This window comes from Leptidea sinapis, chromosome 20 (assembly GCF_905404315.1).
Source record: "Leptidea sinapis chromosome 20, ilLepSina1.1, whole genome shotgun sequence".
Classification (NCBI taxonomy): Eukaryota; Metazoa; Arthropoda; class Insecta; order Lepidoptera; family Pieridae; genus Leptidea; species Leptidea sinapis.
In genome coordinates, this window is record NC_066284.1 from 9592139 (window position 1) to 9614189 (window position 22051).

Sequence of the window (22051 nt, forward strand, 5' to 3'; positions counted from 1 at the left end):
TGGCAAGTCCAGTCCTTCAAGCACTTGAGTTACGTCAGCTCACTGCAAAATATATAATAAGATTCATGAAGAGAATCAATTTTAGCAGTAAGCTATAGTTAACAGTGGCTTGATAGCCATCTATTGTGATCAATAGATCACATTGGTTGCAGTGGAAACGGGGCTGCACTGAACTAAACCAAAGCCGACTTACAAACTATAGCCATATGGAAGTCTTTAGTATTGATTCCGCTAAGATATGCCATTAACCACTTCGATATGAGTTGCGGCTCCATACGAGACATTCCCAGTAGATGTTGACTTGCCGAACTCTCTACATGGTCGAATGGCGAAGTGGCTAAAGACAAATCTTAGCAGAATAAACACTTAATACAACCCACAACATAATATATAACGATTAAATATTGTAAATGTTATTATTTTGTGAAGATAGAGAATATAAAAGTCGTACGTATTTCTTATATTTTTTTAATAAAATTCCCTTCTATTGAAAATGTAACAAACAACAATATTAAAGTCACAACAATGTGTATAATTCAAATTCAAATAAACTTCATTATTATAAATATTTATTTTAAATTACTGAGATAACAGTATGTTCGGAAAAAATAGAGCTCGTGAAAACATACAAGAAACAGAACGGCCACTCTTTTAAATCAAACAGAGCATCTTACAATGGCTGTAATACACAAAACAAATTAGTTTTTAAGGTGCTGTATCCAATATATGAACCGCGTTTAAATAATATCAAACATTTAATAAAAAGTAAAAAAGAATAATCTGTAAAAATATAAATTATCATTTATTTGCTGCAACAACCTTTAGATCTTGAATTCATTGTTAGTGTAAGGATGCTTCGTGGACACGATGGTCGTGATTAATGTCACCTTCGACCACAAGCAGCACCCGTTCACTAGTTGGTGCATGGACCGGCCATCCTTCCTTTCGCAAATATTTGATGGAAGGAGACGATCCGATGCGCGACGCCACCGCAATCAATGCCATTAATTCAGTGAGCATGACGAACCGTGTTTTAGTATACCTGTAACTGTAAGTATAGACAAAGCAGATACCTCATGGTTGCATAACCTTGAGAGTCAGTCAGTATCCTGTTACAGCCTCCACTTCTTCCCCAGCTCTTTTTCACTCACAATCATTATACTACGCACGTAAAAATCTAACCCTACTATACAGACTGAAATTTAATTTATAGACTTAATAGTTGGTACCCCGCGACTGCATTGGCGTACACACAGGACATTTCAATTATTTTTTTCAAGTAAAATAACACTTATAACATATGCTGTTGCATGACTTTTTATAAATAATGATGTGATCTGCAAAGTCACAGTACATTATTTTATTCTATCATCAATACTTTTCGTAGCGCACGCGATATAAAGAATATTTTAGGTAATTTTGTTACACCTTAGTTTACATTATTGGAGTTATAGTGAAGGTACTTATTTTTTTTTTAAATTAATATAGCCCATGTCACCCGGGGATAGTGTAGCTTCCCAACAGTGCAATAATTTTTCAAATCGGTTTCGGAGCCTATTCAATACAAACAAACAAACAACCAAATTTTTCGTCTTTTTAATATTAGTATTAAATAAATTATGAATACTACTTTTTGGTTGGTACTTTAATCTCGTTTCCCAGATACTATGCCGTTTTTTTTTTCAATACGTATTTTAAAAATGACTCCGGTCTTTATAATTAGCTTAAAGCTGTCCTACCGCAATATCGCCCCTCTTGAAAGCTCATAAGCTTGTTAGCTTGTTATAAGCTGATTCTATGATATTTTGTCGTGTTATCAAGATCTCAAATATGTTTCGATATTTGATACGTAGAAATAATATTGAATGAGTATTATAAATAAGAAATGAATGGAGTTTCATATTCAATATTAGGCGAAAGTAATTTTAAGGTTAGAATTATTGTAAGGACGGCTTTGCAGAACAACCTCATCTTATTCGATGAAATTATTGCACTTATAAAGAGTTGTTTTAATGATACTTAAGGCTTAGAATATCGTGGCTATACCGCTTTTTCACCCCAAAGCAATCCAAAATGTTCCAAAAGAAATTGATAAAATCGCTGTATTATATTCAATTTGTAATCATTTATATAAAATAAAGTGAAAATTGTAAACGACACTGGACAAAGAAATTTTTAATTCAAATATTGTTTGATTTTGTAATAAAACGGTAAAAATTACACACACTTAACACTACATTATTGTTAAACGTATAGAGAATGTATTCGTATGGGCGACATGCTCTTATCATATTTTGAATGATATTTTTAGAATGGCATTGTAAAAACCAGACAACAAACAATAAAAAAGAAATACAGAATAACTAGAATTTTATTAATTAATTTATAAATATAAATAAATATATATGAGCCATCAACACAGAAGAACGGCTCACTTGGTAGCAGGCGATCACTCTGCATATGCTATCCTTACATAGGTGTAGGTGGTTCAATAAATCCGCTTACAATCAATCTAAGACAAAATATAATTGTCTTCGCCTTAATAAACTGATTTTGAGTAGGCATTTAAGAAACATAACCACTCACCACGTAATCTACACCACCAAACAAAACTCAAATTCAATTCAAATAATATATTTATAGAATAAAATGCTTAATCAATCAAAATCATCGAATAACGTTGGTTGTAATTCCCTAAAAGAGCATATTCAAAATTACTACTACGAGGCAGGGTTGAGTGTTGAGACCCTTTTCATTATGAGTGTGAAATTCCCACAGGATTGCTAACATGGACACCCTTGTATAGTACAGGCGCAAACAAAAGTGCATTTAAAGAATATTACAATAATAGTCTCGATTTCAGTTCTATATATTATATTTCATTGCGCTTTTTAAAATTCGTTTTAAATATGTATATAAAGAGTTCTTGTATGTTATCTTTTATAGGTGTGTTAAATGTGATATTACATTATTACAATTCAGAAACGATAAATTCTTGTACAGTGGACTTCTCTGTTGAGGTGATTTTAGCAAAAGTATATCGTCCACCATAGGAGCATGAGCTAAGCGAAGAACTGAGAAAGTGATATTTTACATAACGTTAATCGAACATCAAATCATAGATCTAGAGCATGCATGCTTTTCCCTTTAAATTAGAGGATGCAAACTGGATAATGAGGATTACTTATACATCTGATGGAATGTGAAAAGCACTGCCGTTGGATATATACAATACGCAATAACATAGGTCTTAAGATACATCGCTGGTTCTCTTATGAAAAGTCATAAAAAAGCATTTATTTCTCAAAATTGATTCCTTTAGAATTTTTATGTCATTTCGAAAATACTAGATACTTTAATATACGTTTCGGAAACAACGCCACTCTGAGACAGAAGAAGCGGCGCAAAAAACTCTCCCAGCATTCTTTTTTTGCGCTCTTTTTTTGCACATGTATACACATATTTAAAAAGATTCCAAAAAACTATCAACCTATCGTAATAGTGTAATGATTTATTATTTAAAAAAATCAATTGCTTTTGTGGGGCAGTGTGCCTAAAACACTACGCGTTGATAAAATACTTTTGTACAGAACTGTACCCCACGCTAAGAGTGTGATCACACTGGTAATTGACTTATCAAGATACGAGTATCTGCTATCGCCCTAACGCAAAATTACTTAAGAGCGGCGCGATCCGATTAGATTTATTGTTGGTTTTGTTTTATGGACGAGGAAAATCACATTAAAATTTGCTTCATGTATATGTTTTTCCTTGCTGTAACAAAGTATCAAGTAAGTTTAGCTCTGGGGATTTTTTTTATTCAAACAAAACATATCTTATAACTATCTTTACAATACTATGATTACAGTAAATTAAAACTATGGCACTATGCACTATGCACTACTGGCAGCATTTTCGCGTTGGATAGCTAGGCTGATCCGTTGACCGATATAGCTGCTAGCGGTTGGGTTTCCAGTAGCTATTACTACAGTACTTTGTACATTCTCCGCGTCTCTGGACCCCGAGGGCCAAGTATCTCGATACCAAACGGCACAAAACTCTTAGCTTTAGTTAGCTCTTGAAGACAACATAAAATAATTTGACGGTAAAGCTTAATATTCAATTGTAATCACATACGTAACTGCCTCGTGTCTTGCGATAAACCTGCGTGAATCAAGGCTAGTAGGAAATATGTTGTACTTACCCAAGGCTGCGCACACCGAACACTTTGCTGGCTTAACCCCTCAAAAACAAATGACAGCACCGTTCCCAAAAAGGAACTACTCTAGGAAGTTTCCATATGAAACAGTTCTGGAAAATGTGACCCGGGATATCCACAACCTGGACTTCTATAGATTGGGCAAGACTGTGCTGAATGGGGCATATGGATATTTTTCGTGGTCTATTTTAATATCACTATATTTGATGCTTAATGCCGTTTAATTACATTCTTATACCAGAAAAACCAGACTTTTCTTTTTGACTGACACGAAGATATCTTTCCTGGCTAATACTCCTTTTTCATTGGATAAAAAGAAATATTTATACTACAACCTGCTTCAGTTTAAACTATAATATATCAAAATCAAATGAACAAAATTAAAATAAGTCATACGTAAATACAGAATATTACTAGGACTATTAAGAAAGTTTTATAAACTTATTTTACAAACACAAAAGCCAATCAAAAATATCTAAAAGATCTCCCTGCACTTAAAATTAGGGTTGCCAGTATAATCGAATTGTCATAATGCCATCCATTATTTTATTGAGCAGTCCGAAATTTAATTTGCTATAATGTCAAGTCTCCAGAGAGGGGCGCGAGTATGTTTATGGTTGATTAGGGAATTCATTGATCGCTTTTTAAAATAGCAATATGGTGTGATTTTTCTCACTGTGTTACAGTTGAGCTAAATGGAAATATAGAACGAATTAGCTATGGGTTGATGCAAAAATAAACTGTTATATTTTTTATGGCAATTCTTATTCTTATGCCATATCCCCCAAAGGAATGATGGCGGTCATTTCTGTGTAGGCATCTCTATCTTCAGATTTTCTTTTGAGCTACTCAACTCTTTGAATTCCCTTCCAGGACTTAATGTTATAATGCCATGCAATTATCTTACGGTCTCTTTCCCTGTTTCCCTCTATTTTACCATCAGTGACCCTCCTGATTAAATCATATTTCTTGTTCCAGTAGATGTGGCCATAGTACGCAGCTTTCCTTCTTTTTTACGGTTTTGACAACCTCCATCTTTTTTCTCATTATTTTAAGCACTTCTTTATTCGTTGAAATTGTCTTCTTTAAATATTATGCAGTATAAAAGCTAGAAGCTATTTAGTCTAATATACGTTGACTGTTGCGTACGTCGTGGATGCCACACGAAATTGGCGTTCCTTATTCAATCAATCGAATCAATCAAAAACATTATATTTCGTAGATAAATTGCATTACACTTGAAATATGTCATTTTTTCAAACCGTTCGTTCGGAAGGCAGATTTCCTTGAAGATAAACGAGCAAGAAACTTTAAGGTTGCTCGGTGTTTTTGGGTCGATATAGCATGGGCAGAAAAATCTTTTAACATCCTATAAGAAGCTGCTTAAACCCATCATGATGATATTTTGTACTAGTAATTCAAACATCACAATAATGCAGAGAATGCAAGCAAATATCTTAATAATAATCCCCAAATACAATGTGAAATTTTTTAAAACAAAAAAATAAAAACCAAAAATGTACTTTTACATAAGTGGGGTAAACGGGAAAGTGGCTCAGTGATTGGAAGTGGTGAATGAAGCACCCATGGAGAAGCAGAACACCAGAGATCAAGCGCGTCGCTGGTCTTTGAGTTGGTAGTATGTTCCAAGCTCGATGGTCCCTAAGTCATATCGGTTCGGGAAGACTGCAGCCCGTTATTGATTCTGACCGACACTGTCCAGAACAGTGGTTCCACTGAATTTTGCCATTTGATATTTTAAAGCCAAAGCAACAATTTCCTATCTCTGTTGACGTAGCCACTTTATTCGTTAAGCACAACTTATACTAACTTTATTCAATTAGGCTTAAGCTAAGAAATTTTGAATTACTGAATCTACTATTTGTTCGGAAAAAGTAGAGCTCGTGAGAAGAAAATATTAAAAAAAAAACACATTAGCGACTCTTTTCAATAAAAATAATTATAGTATTTTACAATGGCTGTAATATTCGCAAAAAATAAGTGTGTAAGGTCTTAATAACTGCATCCAATATAAGAATCGTGTTTAAATAATATCAAATATTCAATAAAAAGTAATAAACAATAAACTTTATAAGAACAAATTATCGTATATTGGATGCATCTGGATGTTGCTGAATGCTTGTATTCATTGTTTGTGTAAGGATTCTTCATAAACATGATGGTCGTGTTACTGTCATAATCAGTAATCGCATCCTACAGATACAATAATTCAGTTTTGTTTTTTATTTATTTATACTTAATACATTTTATTTTACAGGTACTATGAGACTGGCAGCTTCAAGGCTGGTGTAATAGGCGGCTCCAAGCCAAAAGTGGCAACACCTCCCGTGGTGGACGCCATAGCTGCCTACAAGAGAGAGAACCCCACCATGTTCGCGTGGGAGATCCGGGACCGGCTTCTCAGCGAGGGTATTTGCAGCCAGGATAATGTTCCCTCAGTTTCCAGTATTAATAGGTTTGTTTCAATTTCACAAATTATAGTGGCCATTTTGTTTTCTAAACGATAGCGTTACCTTATAGTTTCGCTTTTTTATAACTTGACGGATAAATTTTATTTATTAAGGATTTTGTAAGAGATCGAACACTATAAATAATATAAAACATTTTTCCTGTAAAGGATTCATGGGCTTTGATATTTTAACGTCATTTCTCATCCACTGCTTGCGAATGACTGAAGAGTGTTTGATAGTTATAGACTATATCGGTCTACCGTCTTTTTCATCTTCTACTGCGTCGCACTTACGCATTTACGTCACTACTTAGGCAGTTTCATTATTCGAGTACAAATTATGGAAAACAAGAAAGTTGTGGTTTCAAATTATTTTATTCCTGATTATCACCATGTTCGCTTGGAGCTAGCTTATCAATTAGTGACTACGACGCTTCTACATGAATTTAGCCTCTATTGTCAGAAACGCACGGAGTAGATGTCATGCAGTCTAAAGTCAAAACAGGAGGCTCTATATAGACCTATAAATCTGTGGCCTGGTGCTAAAAGGGCCAACGTACGTTTTTGTATGAAACGAGATTGTAATGCCAGTTTATTGTAAAAGTATGATATTTTTTGTGCTAAAAGGGCGTTTGTGTATTAACAATCTTTCAAAAGTTACTATGTAAAAAAGGCCAATGTAGTGTGCACTTTCATACAGTTATGAAAAAAAAAATGATAAAAGGGTTGCAGTATACTTAAGCCGCTAAGAAAATAATGATTATTGATATTGGCCCTATCAGCACCAGGCAACAGAAATTATCTAAGGTCAAAAGTATAACTTAAAAGTTTCTTTCAATGCACAACTTAAGTTGTATCACAAACATAAGCAAGTACGGATGAAGTTGAGATCAATACTACACCCCACTTCACTTATCGATAGCAATAAAGCAGGTTTATTATTCGTTAATGCACCCCATTCAAGTTGAGGGATGTTTTAAAATGCTTCCTTCTTGTACAAATGATGACCTGCCTTCGTTTTTTGCATTCCTTGCCACATTAAGGTTTCAATGCTATTTACGTATTCAAGAGTAAATTGTGGACATATAGTGAACCATATAACATATTTTGATTTATAAATACTTAATTAATGTTTAAGAATAATTTTATTATTCTATGCTTATATGTATTACATATATTTATTAAATTAAAAACATGTAATATAATATTTCGTACGTACAAAATTTATTTAATTAATGGTCCGAAACAAGTCGATATCAACACCGATAAATCGTGAGTAAAGCCAATTTAAATAAATAAAATTTAGTACGTTTATAGAAAGATTTAGCTGGATTTTTGGAGTACAATACTTCTTTAGCCGCGTTGAAAGTTGGTAGTTGAAAATCTTATGGGTTCGCGTAACCAACACGCTCACGACTAATGCACTCGATAAATAGATAATTAAAAAAAATATATAGTGAAAAAAGTAAGTATATATTTATACAGTTACACACACTTTTTGGATGGGTTAAAATTAAAAGTTAAAATTATTAAAATTATCAGTTTTTCTCTACTATATTACGCATGTATGTCACATATTAACCTTTCTCTTCAATCGAATTGCATCAAAATCTGTTGCATAGTTTCAAAGATCTAATCATACATAGGGACAGACGGCAGAAAGCGACTTTGTTTTATACTATATAGCGAATATTGAAAATAAATTGAAATTATTTTTAAACATTATGGAATTTCAAATTTTAATACTAAAATTTTTAAGTTTTTACTTACTATCGGCAGTCTCCACAACTACCATTTTTTTTAATTGAGTTTGAATTTGATTCTCTGTTTCTTATTCTCTCTTCTAGTTAAACATAATTCGTCACCTTTTTGCTCTTAATAGTGATTTTCATTATTATAACACTAGAAACAAGGGATTGCTTGTAACTAATTCTAGTAGGCTACATAAGATACATAATTGTATACACTTCTATAATAAAGTCCCAGCCACTGTTCAGGCATTATCTGTAAAAATTCAAATGTTTTATAAAAAAATGGCTCTGTCGTAAATCTCTGAATACCTAAATGATCGGACAGCCTGGAACTAGATTGTCATTATTTTATAGCGATAGAAATGACTGTACAATATTGTATATTTTTATTGAAAAGAGCACAAAAAAAGAATGCTGGGAGAGTTTCTTGCGCCGCCGTAGTATCTAGTAGTTATTAGAAATGACATCAAAAAGAATTCTAAAGGAATCAATTTTTAGAAAATAAATGCCTTTTTATGCCTTTTCCTAATAAGCGGTATTATTTCAACCTGATTAGGCGTGTCATAATAACCAAATATTGTAACGGATTACCGTAGATAACTTATCAAATTTAATAAACGGAAGCATAGATAATGTAAACACTTATCTTATCTAAAGCCATGCTTTATTAGTTGCGTGGATTTTTAATGCTGGCAATACTTCTCGAGTGGGCTCAAGTTATGATAGTGAATTAATTAATATATTCACATATGGGACTTCCTACAGTAAATAAAATATGCTACTTCCTTGGACGGACAGTTCCATTCGCCATTAAAATCTTTTAAGACAACTGTTATTGAATTGTGAAGCCGATCGTGGATTTTAGAAGAAATTGTTGTTTTTTCCTTGCCAAAACATTTATAGCTTATGTTCTTCGCATGCCTCTCCAACTAGCGAAGGATGACAGTCAGTTTTGTTAAATTTTGTCTAACTTCGTTATTGTTAGGCCACTGACGTTGTTATAGTTAGGTTACAGTCTAACAAAACACTTGGCTAAGCCATGTTTTAATATATTTTGTAATCGCTAATATTTTAACTTATTTAGTCGATTTTTATAACTGACAGTTTAATAATATAAGGAATTTGATTCAATGTTAGATGTGTAATTTATAAAGTTACTTTTAGAGTACCGTTAAACATAAGTTTTTTTTGATATTAAATAAATTTAAAGGAAGAGAATGATAAAAATAATAATACTGACCCTAAGCTAATATTGAAAACACCTAAATCGAAAAACGATGTAGCCGTAACCCTAAAAGTTTCCCAAAAAATAGGGAAAAATGCGATAGTTTATATGTTTATTATTTCTGAATGGCAATAATTCAATGGATGTAGCTGAGGATATCCGGTGCGCTCGGAGCACGTGTCCCTGTTTCCGGTGCCGCCATCTTTGTTTCCCTCCCTCGGCTTCCGGAAAGCTCTTTCAACCCCTTGTGGCAGCCATGAAAAGCTTATATGAAAATTCTTAGACGTTTCTATATTTGGCAAAGTGAGAGATTTAAATATGTGACTTTTTAATTTTTAACTTTTCCTAGGTTTAATCTATTTTGGAGCATAGTGTTATATAAATATAGGAATCTAAATATTAAAACTCTATCTTTAAAATGCATTTAAATTACTTAATTGTTTGTAGTAGTTTTATTATTTCTCCAGTTGTCAAGACAACCGACTTCAAATCTATCAATAGGTAGCACATATAAATAATAGTATTTTATTAATATTAAAGGTAAAGGTTTGCATAAGAGGTGTATTAAATTAAATTTTTGGTTATTTGGTACTTTTCAGTTATAGAATTCGGTTTTTTTAAACGTAGTTTATTTTTTATTTTTAACGTTTAAGTATCAGTTAATAATAATATATTATCAACTTGAATGAAAACTCCAAAAAAAGCCGTACACAGAAAACAATTATGTCATGCAGGTAGACGAAAATTTTCATATACATAAAATGAAAACTACTGGGCCAAACTATGTAATTTTTTTATGGGACCAAATGGCATCTATTTCGCATCAAACAAAAAACTAATTACGTAAATCGGTTCATAAATCTCAGAGTAATCGGTGTACATACATAAAAAAAAAATCCGTTTGAATTGATAACCTCGTCCTTTTGGAAGTCGGTTAAAAACACTATCTTTAAAATGCATTTACTTTACATATTTGTTTGTAGTAGTTTTATTATTTCTCCAGTTGTCAAGACAAGTATCTCAAAGAAAAAAACATGAGAAGGAGTTACAGGATTGAAGTGGCGTTGTCCACAATACTTTCAATTTTCACCTTACCAAAAATAGCCTTTATTACCTTTTATATTGAATTTTGTCATCCGCCATTCATCTATGATTCTGAGTATTGTTTGACATTGTTAAATATAAATTTAATGGTTGATTTATTTAATCGAATTTATTAATATGATACATTTATTTATTAATGATACAATGTAACATTACAGATTAAACCTTTAGCGTTACAAAGATATTATTATTATTACTATAGAAAAAACAAACAATGAAAATTATAAACTAGTTATCTTATTTTATAGAGCTTACAGGCTTCATACTCTCAAATCTTTTCTTACATTCTTTGACCAAACATTCCATCGAGCTGATGATATTCATGATATAATTGTTTTCGATGCATAGACTTAAAAAATATATCGGAATTTCAAAATAATTAATAAGGGTATTTATAAATAGCCAAATTGATCTTAAAATTACTATTACATAGGTACTTATATTCTGTGTTTGTATTATTGCATATTTTTTGACTAAACATCGAAACCTCTCAGTGGTGTTGATTAAGTTTAAGGCGTTTTTTCCGGGCAAGCATTTTCGAAAAAACAGATCCCTAAAATTTTAGGTAAGGGCGTAAAAACTGTCAAATTATTGTAAAGGGAATAATTTATTTTTTAATTACACGATTATCAAAGTGCAACGTAAATTCCATTAAAATAGTGCAGAGTCAATTTTAAAGCAATTTAGTTCGCAAGGGCCATTCCAACCCCCCGACACGCGTCCGACACGCGCGGCTAATGTCGTGACGTGTACGGCGACCTTCCTGCGGTCTATTCAACGATAAATACGATTTTATTTAAGTGACACTATTAGGGTGTGGGATTTTACGAAAATTTTCATCATGCTATCTAGAAATGCTAGGAAGAAATAATTGGTATGCTTGCGAAAGATACTTATTTATTCTTTCTTATTTTTATGTAATCTATCTACTATAACAAAAGTTTAAATAATTTTTGTTTGTTTATTTAATTCGGTTGTAATATGATTATCAGATATGATAATGATGATGATTGATAGATATATATACATACATACATACATACATATATATATATATATATATATATATCTACATATATAGCTATATATATATATATATATATAGCTGATCCAGCAAACGTTGTATTGCCATATAAAGTAATTAAAAAAAAACTGGGGTATAAAAAATAGATGCAACCGATTCTCAGATCTACCAAATCCTTCGTACTACATTTACTGTATTAGATTGCCACCTTGCAACCCTATAGCGGGTATGTGGTTGGAACAGAATAAAATAAAAATCGCGGTACAAAAAAGTTGTAGATCGTAGAAGGGCGAAAATTTGAAGTTGTATGTATTTTTCAATGCTGAATCATAATAAAATAAAAACAAAAAAATATGTTCAAAAATTAAAAAAAAAATTAAGGGGGAACAACCCTTATCACTTAGGGGTATGAAAAATAGATAGTAGCCGATTCTCAAACCTACTGAATATGCATATAAAAAAATCAGTAAAGCCATTTCGGAAGAGTAAGGTAACTAACATTGTGACACGAGAATTTTATATATAAGATTATAACAATAAGAGACGAGACGTGCAGCAGAGTATAATGTAGTGCCGCTCAGGATTCATGAAATACCCAAAAATTCTAAGCAGCACTACAAATGCGCTCATCACCTTGAGACATGAGATATAAAGTCTCAGTTCCGAAGTAATTTCTTATCTGATTACCTGGGACTGCCCTATTCTTTTTATGCCCGGGGCAGCACAGGGAAAATATGTAAACAGTTATTTTTCTACAAGCATTTCAAAAGTTTATTATAAATTTGGTTAAAATCGGGGGCACAGTTGCTTGTAATATTATTAGAACACTTCACTTGATAATATAAATACTTTCATCACAATCAAGTCATCTTGATGGAAGAATTTACCTCGGTGTTCGCAATTCGATACAGTATGTCATCTGGTACCGTGAAAAAAAAAGGATACACACATCGCAAGTACTCCTGTGATTGCTTTCGTATCGCAAGAATCATGGATTTATCAGCTCAAGTGAAGTAGTAATATGGTGAGATATATGACTGAGATCTTAAGAGAGTATTGTGACTTAGCTCAGACTAATATTAACTCGAAGTCCTTATTAATTATAAACATCGCTTCGAGTTCTAGCTAAGCAAGTTTTTTTTATGAAATAGGAGGACAAACGAGCGTACGGGTCACCTGTTGTTAAGTGATCACCGCCGCCCACAATCTCTTGGAATCACAGGAGCGTTGCCGGCCTTTAAGGAAGGTGTACGTGCTTTTTTTGAAGGTACCCATGTCGTATCGTCCTGGAAACACCGCACAAGGAAGTTCATTCCACAGCTTTGCTTAAGCAGCATAACGACGACTAAGCAAAAATTGCACTTAATTCAATAAAACTAATAACCAAATGAATTTGTGATACAGTTCTAATTTTCAATACTTTCTATTATTAAAGATTTATTTAAATTATAATCGACAACACAGTGCATGTATAATGAAACGCGCAATTAAGCTTTCTATTTGGTTGTCTGGGCTTAAGCTCAGCATAATATCAGATGTCAAATAACTATAAATGCCAAATCAAAGAATGCAATAATGTTGAACTCAGCTAAGTTTTACGTAAGTAAAGTCTAAGTACGCTTTATAGATCTCAGCCTTAGAGTAAACCAATTTTACAAGACTAATACTAACAGTAAGTAAAAACGATGAAAGCTGAAAAACTATAAACTGCAGCAAAGCTAATAACGCCCTTCTCCGGATACAATAAGGAATGATGTTCCATGCACAAAGATCTAAATAGATAAACTAAATTAATTAATTGATAATATATATATTTTCTATGAAAATAATGGACGAGACAGACAGGACGTTCAGCTGATGGTGATTGATACGCCCTGCCTATTACAATGCAGAGCCGCTCAGGACTCTTAAAAAACCCAAAAATTCTACACAAAAATGCGACACTACAATTGCGCCATTCACCTTGAGACATAAGATGTTAAGTCTGATTTGCCCAGTAATTTCACTAGCTACGGCGCCCTTCAGACTGAAACACTAATGTTTACACATTAATGCTTACACATAACTGCTTTACGGCAGAAATAGGCGCCGTATTATATTACATACCATGACTGACATATCACTAACCATCAGGTGAAGTCTTGCATGCCTCGTTATTTTTTATCATAACAAAATCTATTTTATTCATTAATAATGACATTTTATAATATTATTACAGTTTTAATGTGTGCTGTCAAAATGCTAAACGACAATCATAAAAAGACGACATAAAAGCGCCCTTTGCGTGAAAAAAAAAATTAAAAAAGCGCGAACTTGCAAAAAACATTTTTTAATCGAGGGCACCGCGCCGCCCGTCGTTGGGTAATTGAAGCCATAATTCTGGCAACCCCAATTTGACATTTGGAGTTTTTTGCTCCGAGCTCTGAATAATTTGTCCAATAGACAACTTGAGTTATTTACGGGCATGCAGAAACTAAATCTATCGTTATATTCATTTTTAATAGAGCTGATTTATTTGATGAATTAATATCGTTCATTTTGTTTTCACATTCATAATCTATCTAATCTATCTATCTATCATAACTCACGCTTTTAAGATTTTTCTTCTCACAAACGAATGTTTATTTTGCAAAAGTGGCTTTTACATTTTTTTACAAAAGCTATAACTAATAAAACTAAGAAATATGTCAAATGAAAAATATGTTATTTTAAAGCTGACGGAAATAAATTATTGTATTCTCTTAAGATATCTTCAAATTCATGGAGTATTGCTGTCATCTCTGGTCTGGAGCACTCCAGTATCAGCTCGATCGATTTGACCGCGTGCAACGTAGAGCAGCTCGAATTGTCGGGGACGCAGTGCTATGTGAACGGCTGGATCACTTGGCGTTGCGTAGAGACATCGCTTCATTGTGTGTCCTCTACCGCATTTATCATGGGGAGTGTTCCGAAGAGCTGTTTCACCTGATTCCTGCCGCCGAATTCCACCTTCGCACGACACGCCACAAGTTAGGATATCATCCCCACCATCTGGATGTGTGGCGCTCCTCCACAGTGTGGTTTTCAAGGAGCTTTCTTCCTCGTACTACAAAGCTGTGGAATGAACTTCCTTGTGCGGTGGTTCCGGGACGATACAACATGGGTACCTTGAAAAAAAGCGCGTATACCTTCCTAAAAGGCCCGCAACGCTCCTGTGATTCTTCTGGTATTGCAAGAGAATGTGGGCGGCGGTGATCACTTTGACCAGGTGAACCGTACGCTCGTTTGTCCTCTTTTTCCATAAAAAAAATTCCTAATTATCCAGAGAAATTAACAATAATAATAATAATATTTAAATAAATCTATTGTAATTAAAATAAAAATACAATTCACAACTTTAGACAATATACTTCGATCTTTCTTTGCAGTACTGAATATATTATAACAATTTGGGAATTTGACATTTACTAATATTATTCTTTTAATATTTTGTGATAATTTTTGGTTACTTACTTCAAATATAAATTGATAAAGAAATTGGGTTAAAATTAGCATTTTATTTAAATATCATGGATAGCGTAGCGAATTTTGCTTTTATACCGACGAGAAATTTGCATTATAATCCTAAAAACGGGTGGAAAACAATGGGATTGAATATGTAATGTTATAAACACGGAAAACATTTCTTAAAATTTCGTTATATATGGTTTTTATATTAGTTAATACATATTTAAAAGTTGCATGTATAAAAAAACCTAACAAAGTAAAGTTATATAAATCAAAAGTATAATAAGTTCCTAAGTAATTAACCAGTTTTATATTAATTATCATAAACGCGCTTTTCCAAGATTCTAACCTTTAAAAAATATCTTATACCAAAAACATAAATGTAACAAACAGAGGAATCAAATTATTTAAAGTATATATTCGTTAATTTACAGGAATCTAAATACCTTTTCTTAGGGTTTCGTAGAACTTAGACTTCTATGACTGACCATAACTTTATCTCTAACATTGTAATAACCGTAGTCCAAATTATATAAAACCCCAAAGACTTATAATATAGATATTAAAAAAAGTAGTAAAAACTAATTAAATAAAATTAACCGCAACATGTGAATAAATTAAATCTTGGATAGGAGATGATGTAAAAAAGGTTTAAGATCGCTTTTATGTTTCGAGAATTAAAAATATAACTCACAAAAATACGGGCAAATATATGATCAAACTTTAGTTAAAAAATCTCTTCATGCTTCTTTTATTTCTAAATTACATGGTGGTTTCTTAAGACACAGTTAACAACAACATGTAATAACAACAATTCTTGTTTATTTATTTATTTTCTATCTCATAAAATCTACAGCACATTACATCACTTATTATTAACATAACTAATAAAATGTAAAACATAGGCCAACTGAGATTTTATAAAGACAAAACAAACAAAATATTAAATTCTTATATAACCTACTTGATATAAAAACGTATTTTATAGCAAAGAGAGAAAAATAGTAAGCATAATATTTTGTTTACTTCTGTTTGTTTGTTTTTATAATAATCTATGTTTAAATAATAACATAATAATCTACCTATTCATAATACTAACAGAATCATCAATCAAAATCTCCCCTAGTGATGACTATATTGCATCCCGGTCTCCAACCTGACCTTTTTGATAAGTTCGCTAAACAATTTTTGCATATGTCAACCCAAGAGATACCAACAATACTTCAACGCGGCCATTATCCATCATGGCGGGAAATGAACTGTCATTCTTGCGATGGCGGGAAAATGTTTTTGATTAAATGGAGCTGCAAACCTAATTTTGTATAGGTATTTTATCATTTGGGTACTTCTTAGATAATTTAAACGTCTGATAGGGCCTCTTGTTGCTAGAAAACCGATGAAAACAGGCCAGGTTTATTACTTTACTGTTCGTGACACGTCTTAAACTCGCGATTTGCTAGGCACTTATTTTTGTGTGTTGCTGAAAATATAGGCTAACAAATCGTCCCTATTTTTCTCCCTGTGTTCGCAGCTATCACAGATAGACTGTGATTGTGTTGACGTATAAATTGTCTAATTTTTTAATATATTATCAATTACACAGAAGCCACAGTAGGAAGAATAGAATAGAATCTATTCTATTCTATATATATATTACTTTTTAATGTTTTCTATAAAAGTAATTAGGTATTTGAAAAAATATCAACGTTATGAGAGTAAAATCCCAGATTGGCCAAATAATCAACTTAAAAATGTTGTAGAGAAAGTTCATTTGTTACATTTTCCTTCGTATATTAATATGAATATTTGAATTACATATTTTTTTGTAAGGTTATACTCAGTGGTTTGTTATCGCTTTAAGATCAAATTTGAAACACTTTGAAAATGAGTGTAATACTGTATTTTAACTATTATATAGTTTAGTTCTGCTTTGTTAAATCGATCTTATCCTGAAGATAAGCTAGTTAAATACTGACACGCTGAAGATAAGCCGCTTGGCCTACAGTGAACAAATTTATGGATTACATTATGTAAATCTTATAAAAAAAATACAAAATGGATCCAAAGACTCCCGCACTGTACTCGTATCTATAAAGAACAATTGATATTTCAACGACGATAAATCAAAAAATGCAAGCGAACTACATCACCGAACCACATTTCGTCGACGACAATAAACGTCGGAAGCGTAACAAATCGTAGCGGTCGCATGTAAATTGCATAGAGATGTCGCGACACGTGTCGTAGTCGTGGGGTGCTTTTTACTTGAATGTAAACGTCATTCATCATAATTATTCATTTTTATAACATTATTGCTTGATAGAATACATGCTCAACATGAAGATAGGAGAATCATGTTTTCTTATGCTCCTTAATGTACCGTTTTTGACTGTGCGAATATTCCAACAGTAACTGAAAGATTTCGACACTGAAAACAGAATCAGTAACTGAAGGATTCCGACAGAGAGAACATTTTCCATCAGTAACTGTAGGATTCTGACAGTGAAAACATATTCCACCAGTAACTAAAATATTCCGACAGTGAGAACATATTCCATCAGTAACTGATGGATTCGGACAGTGAGAACATATTCCACCAGTAACTAAAATATTCCGACAGTGAGAACATATTCCATCTGTAACTGATGGATTTGGACAGTGAGAACATATACCACGAGTAACTGAATGATTCCGACGGGAAGAATATATTCCATCAGTAACTGAAGGATTCCAACAGTTAGAACATATCCCACCAGTAACTGAAGGATTCCGACAGTAAGAACATATTCCACCAGTAGATAACTGAAGGATTCTGACAGTGAGAACATATTCCATCAGTAACTGAATGATTCCGACAGTAAAAAAAAGATTCCATCAGTAACTGAAGGATTTCGACAGCGAGATTCCTCCAGTATATATATATATATATATATAATAGCATGTTTTTTTTAATGAAAATAAGGGACGAGAAAGTAGGACGTTCAGCTGATGGTAATTAATAAGCCCTAGTACCCATTACAATGCAGTGCCGAAAGTGCTTGAAAAACACAAAAAAAATTTGAGCGGCACTACAATTGCGCCCGTCAACTTGAGACATAAGATGTTAAGTCTCATTTGCCCAGTAATTTCACTAGCTACGGTGCCCTTCAGACCGTAAGACAGAAACGTGTAAACATCACGGCAGAAATAGGCGCCTTTGTGGCATCCATAATCTAGCCGGCTTCCTGTGCAAGGCTACCACTGGTAAAATGGTATTATGGTATTTATTTATTATGGTATCTTCCTCCCTACAGATTATTTTAGGTATGATTTCTTTTGTCGCAGGATCGTACGTAATAAGGCAGCGGAGAAGGCGAAACACGCACACAACCAGCAACAACAGCAACAACAAGAACAGGAGATCAGCTCAGCGCAAGGCAGTGTCGTTTCTGTAAGTCTTCCATCTTCTTTTGATACAACCGTCGACCAACAAATGACGACCTATATAGTCGTTAGTGACCCTGCCTGCCTCTCGGGTTCGAATCCCGGTAGGTGTACACATTGATATGTTTAATATAGATGTTTGTTTCCGAGACATTGATGTTTACCTGTATTTATGTATGTTAAAGTAAGTATATTGTATTAAATATATCGTTGTTTTGTACCCATATGTATAGGCTATGCCTAGTTTGGGGCGAGATAACTTGTGTAAAAGTGTGTCAATATTATATTATATTATATATATTATATTTCGTTGAATTATGCCCTTGTATATGGAAAAAAGGACCAGTCAGAGGTATGCATATCATATAGGCAATTAGGTAGTACCTACCTCTTTATGAACCTAAATGAATAAAGAACTAGTGTTAAAGTTGATTTAGTTTAATTTGGTTCCGTTATATTATAACCAAACTTCTTTTAAACACGCACTAATAAAATTTTTCCTGACGCTAGATACTAGATACCTGCGGTATGAAATCTTTGCACATACTAAAGCTCAACTACGACTAATTAGATCCACGCCCCTGGGACCAGTGACGTCTTCGTCTCGTCTTTCATACGATAGGCTGATAAAGAATTTCTACGGAATAAACATATCAAAAACATATCAAACTCCTTTTTGATTTAGGCAGAAAACTGAGCTCTTTAGTTACAAGTTCAATTTACATTAAAAGTATAAATATTCGCAGGTTATCACCCATGCCGGCAATGCGGGCACAACAGCAGTCCTGTCACCTACAACAGACCAGCACGTAACTAACAGTGGAAGCTACAGCATCAACGGCATCCTCGGTATAGAGCAGGTCGAGAGTCTCCATAATGGAAATCCACTGAAGAGGAAGAGACACGAAGACCAGGGTACGTATTACTTGATACCTTAAGAAATTAATCAAATTTTTCAAATTTCAAATTAATCACTTGGCGTTGCGTAGAGAAGTCGCTTCATTGTGTGTCTTGTACCGCATTTATCACGGGGAGTGTTCCGAAGAGCTATTTAACCTGATTCCTGCCGCCGCATTCCACCTTTGCACGACACGCCAGAAGTTAGGATAACATCCTCACCATCTGGATGTGTGGCGCTCCTCCACAAGTGCGGTTTTCAAGGAGCTTTCTTCCACGTACTACAAAACTGTGGAATGAGCTACCTTGTGCGGTGTTTCCGGGACGATACGACATGGGTACCTTCAAAAAAAGCGCGTACACCTTCCTTAAAGGCCGGCAACGCTCCTGTGATTCCTCTGGTTTTGCAAGATATTGTGGGCGGCGGCAATCACTTAACAACAGGTGACCCGTACGCTCGTTTGTCCTCCTATTCCATAAAAAAAAATGTTTCCCAATACACAGCTAAAGCTTACTAACAAGTGTTTGACTTAAACTTAAAAAATAGCTGTTAAGAAAATAAATAAATTTGTTTACTTATAACGCAAAGATGAAATATATTTTTTATATATTAAAAAATAACACATGAGCAGAAAAAAGTGATAACTAAAAAACACAAGGTGTGGAATAAATTTTGTTTCTATAATTACAAATTAATCCCAACCATATTCGGAGATGGTTTTGGTGGTTAACCCAGTGCTAGTATCCCGTTGGGACATTTGGTGAAGTCGCGATAACAATACTACAGTAAAATAAATAGATCTTTTAGTAAAAGAAAACAACACTATTTTATAATAATAAATATCATTCTCTATTCTTATATATTTTTTACTTAAATTTTAATTGTCTTTGTCAAGAAAGGAAGTAAGAACTTTTTGGTAAATACAAATTTTGTAATTTCTTATATCGATTAGTGTAGTATTATTAAATCAAAGATCCAGTTTCAATAATTGAAGTAGTATATTTTAAGTTAAAATTTAGCTTAGCGTCCATTATTTGTAATGATAATCACATTTCAGTTTTTACACCCAATATAAGGTAACCACAGTAAATGTTACCAGAACCATACATTTGTCTTACGGCCGTTCCCAATATTCAGTCTATCTCTTACTTGAGATAAAAATCGTAACTATCGTTGACTTTTCTGTCCCAATAAACTTATCGACGGTAACTCACCTTATCCATACACACTGTCTGTCAATGGGATGACGTATAGCTTACCAGCGATAAAAGTTTGTATGGTAATTGCAATTCACGCGACCCATTATAAGGCGATAAAAATGACTTATCGGGTATATTGGGACAGCTTCAGATTACTGATAGTAGAAGGTAATAATTTATCTCTATCTGTAGATAGTATATTGGGAACGCCCGTTAGCCACAGAGTACTAATGATATAAACAACTATATTTTACAACAATTAGTATCAAATCTTTTTTTAGTAACCGTAATCATGGAACGTGCTTAACTGGCTACTTAAGTAAAAACTAATGACCAAACTTGTTTTTGCTCCAGACTCCCTACTGTTGTATTAACTAACCAAGACAGACTCCTGAAGTCTCCTGAAGTACTACTACCAAGTAAATGTTTTTACAACATTACTATCATAAAAACTTCATTGTTATAACACAGTAGGGATTCAAAATATTGTGAATCCCGCGAGGCCTCGCCTTCTTTATGCTGAGTAGTGATGGCCTGTGGTTTATCGATAAATTGCAGTGGGTTTTTGTTTACGCTTTGAACTATTGACTAAGAATAACATAACTGCAAACATTTATGCTAACTGACAGCCCGAAAATGCGGAATCAATTTTGATTTATCAATGTGTACGTTTGCTAGTTTAAAATTCAAAATCTAGAGAAGTTAACTCCAAGCGTGGCTGGCTGTTAACCACTTGTCAATGAAAATCGGTTACAGTAACAAAAGATTCGCTCACCATTTCTATATTGCTGTGTTTCAATTTAAGATGTTTTTCTCTCTCGCACGGTTTGTTTGTATATTGTGACTGTATTTCAATTTAAACAAATAATATTGTAAATTAAACACTGTTTATGATATTTGAAATATAATGATACAACACATCTAGTTGACTTAGACAAATTTAACTTTAGGCTTATAATAATTTAACGTCAAAATTAGCTGAAAAAAAGAATAAAAATTATCATATGTTATACAATTAAATTCAATACCTTATCATAGATATATTTCGGACTTTTTATTTGGTGATGATACAATGATAACAATACCTAGGAAATGATTAACCAATTCTTCTGGTAGTGGTTTTCTTATATACCAACCTTGTTAAGCAAAAACACCAAATTAATTTAATTAAAAAAAAAAAAAACAAAAAGAAGGTAATGCGTAACAGATTCGATATAATTATCCATCGAGTAAAGTCCCATCCCTAGTCCTT

The 22051-nt window shown here is 33.1% G+C and overlaps 1 protein-coding gene across 1 annotated transcript in view; it reads left to right on the top strand.

Moving 5' to 3' along the window:
- LOC126970161 (paired box protein Pax-5) overlaps window positions 1–22051 on the top strand; it is a 122880-nt gene that overhangs the window by 82412 nt on the left and 18417 nt on the right. Inside the window, exons 5-7 of the mRNA XM_050815934.1 lie at window positions 6498–6695; window positions 18604–18709; window positions 19449–19617. Of these exons, the coding sequence (XP_050671891.1) occupies window positions 6498–6695; window positions 18604–18709; window positions 19449–19617 (473 nt within the window). The remainder of the gene's footprint in view (window positions 1–6497; window positions 6696–18603; window positions 18710–19448; window positions 19618–22051) is intronic.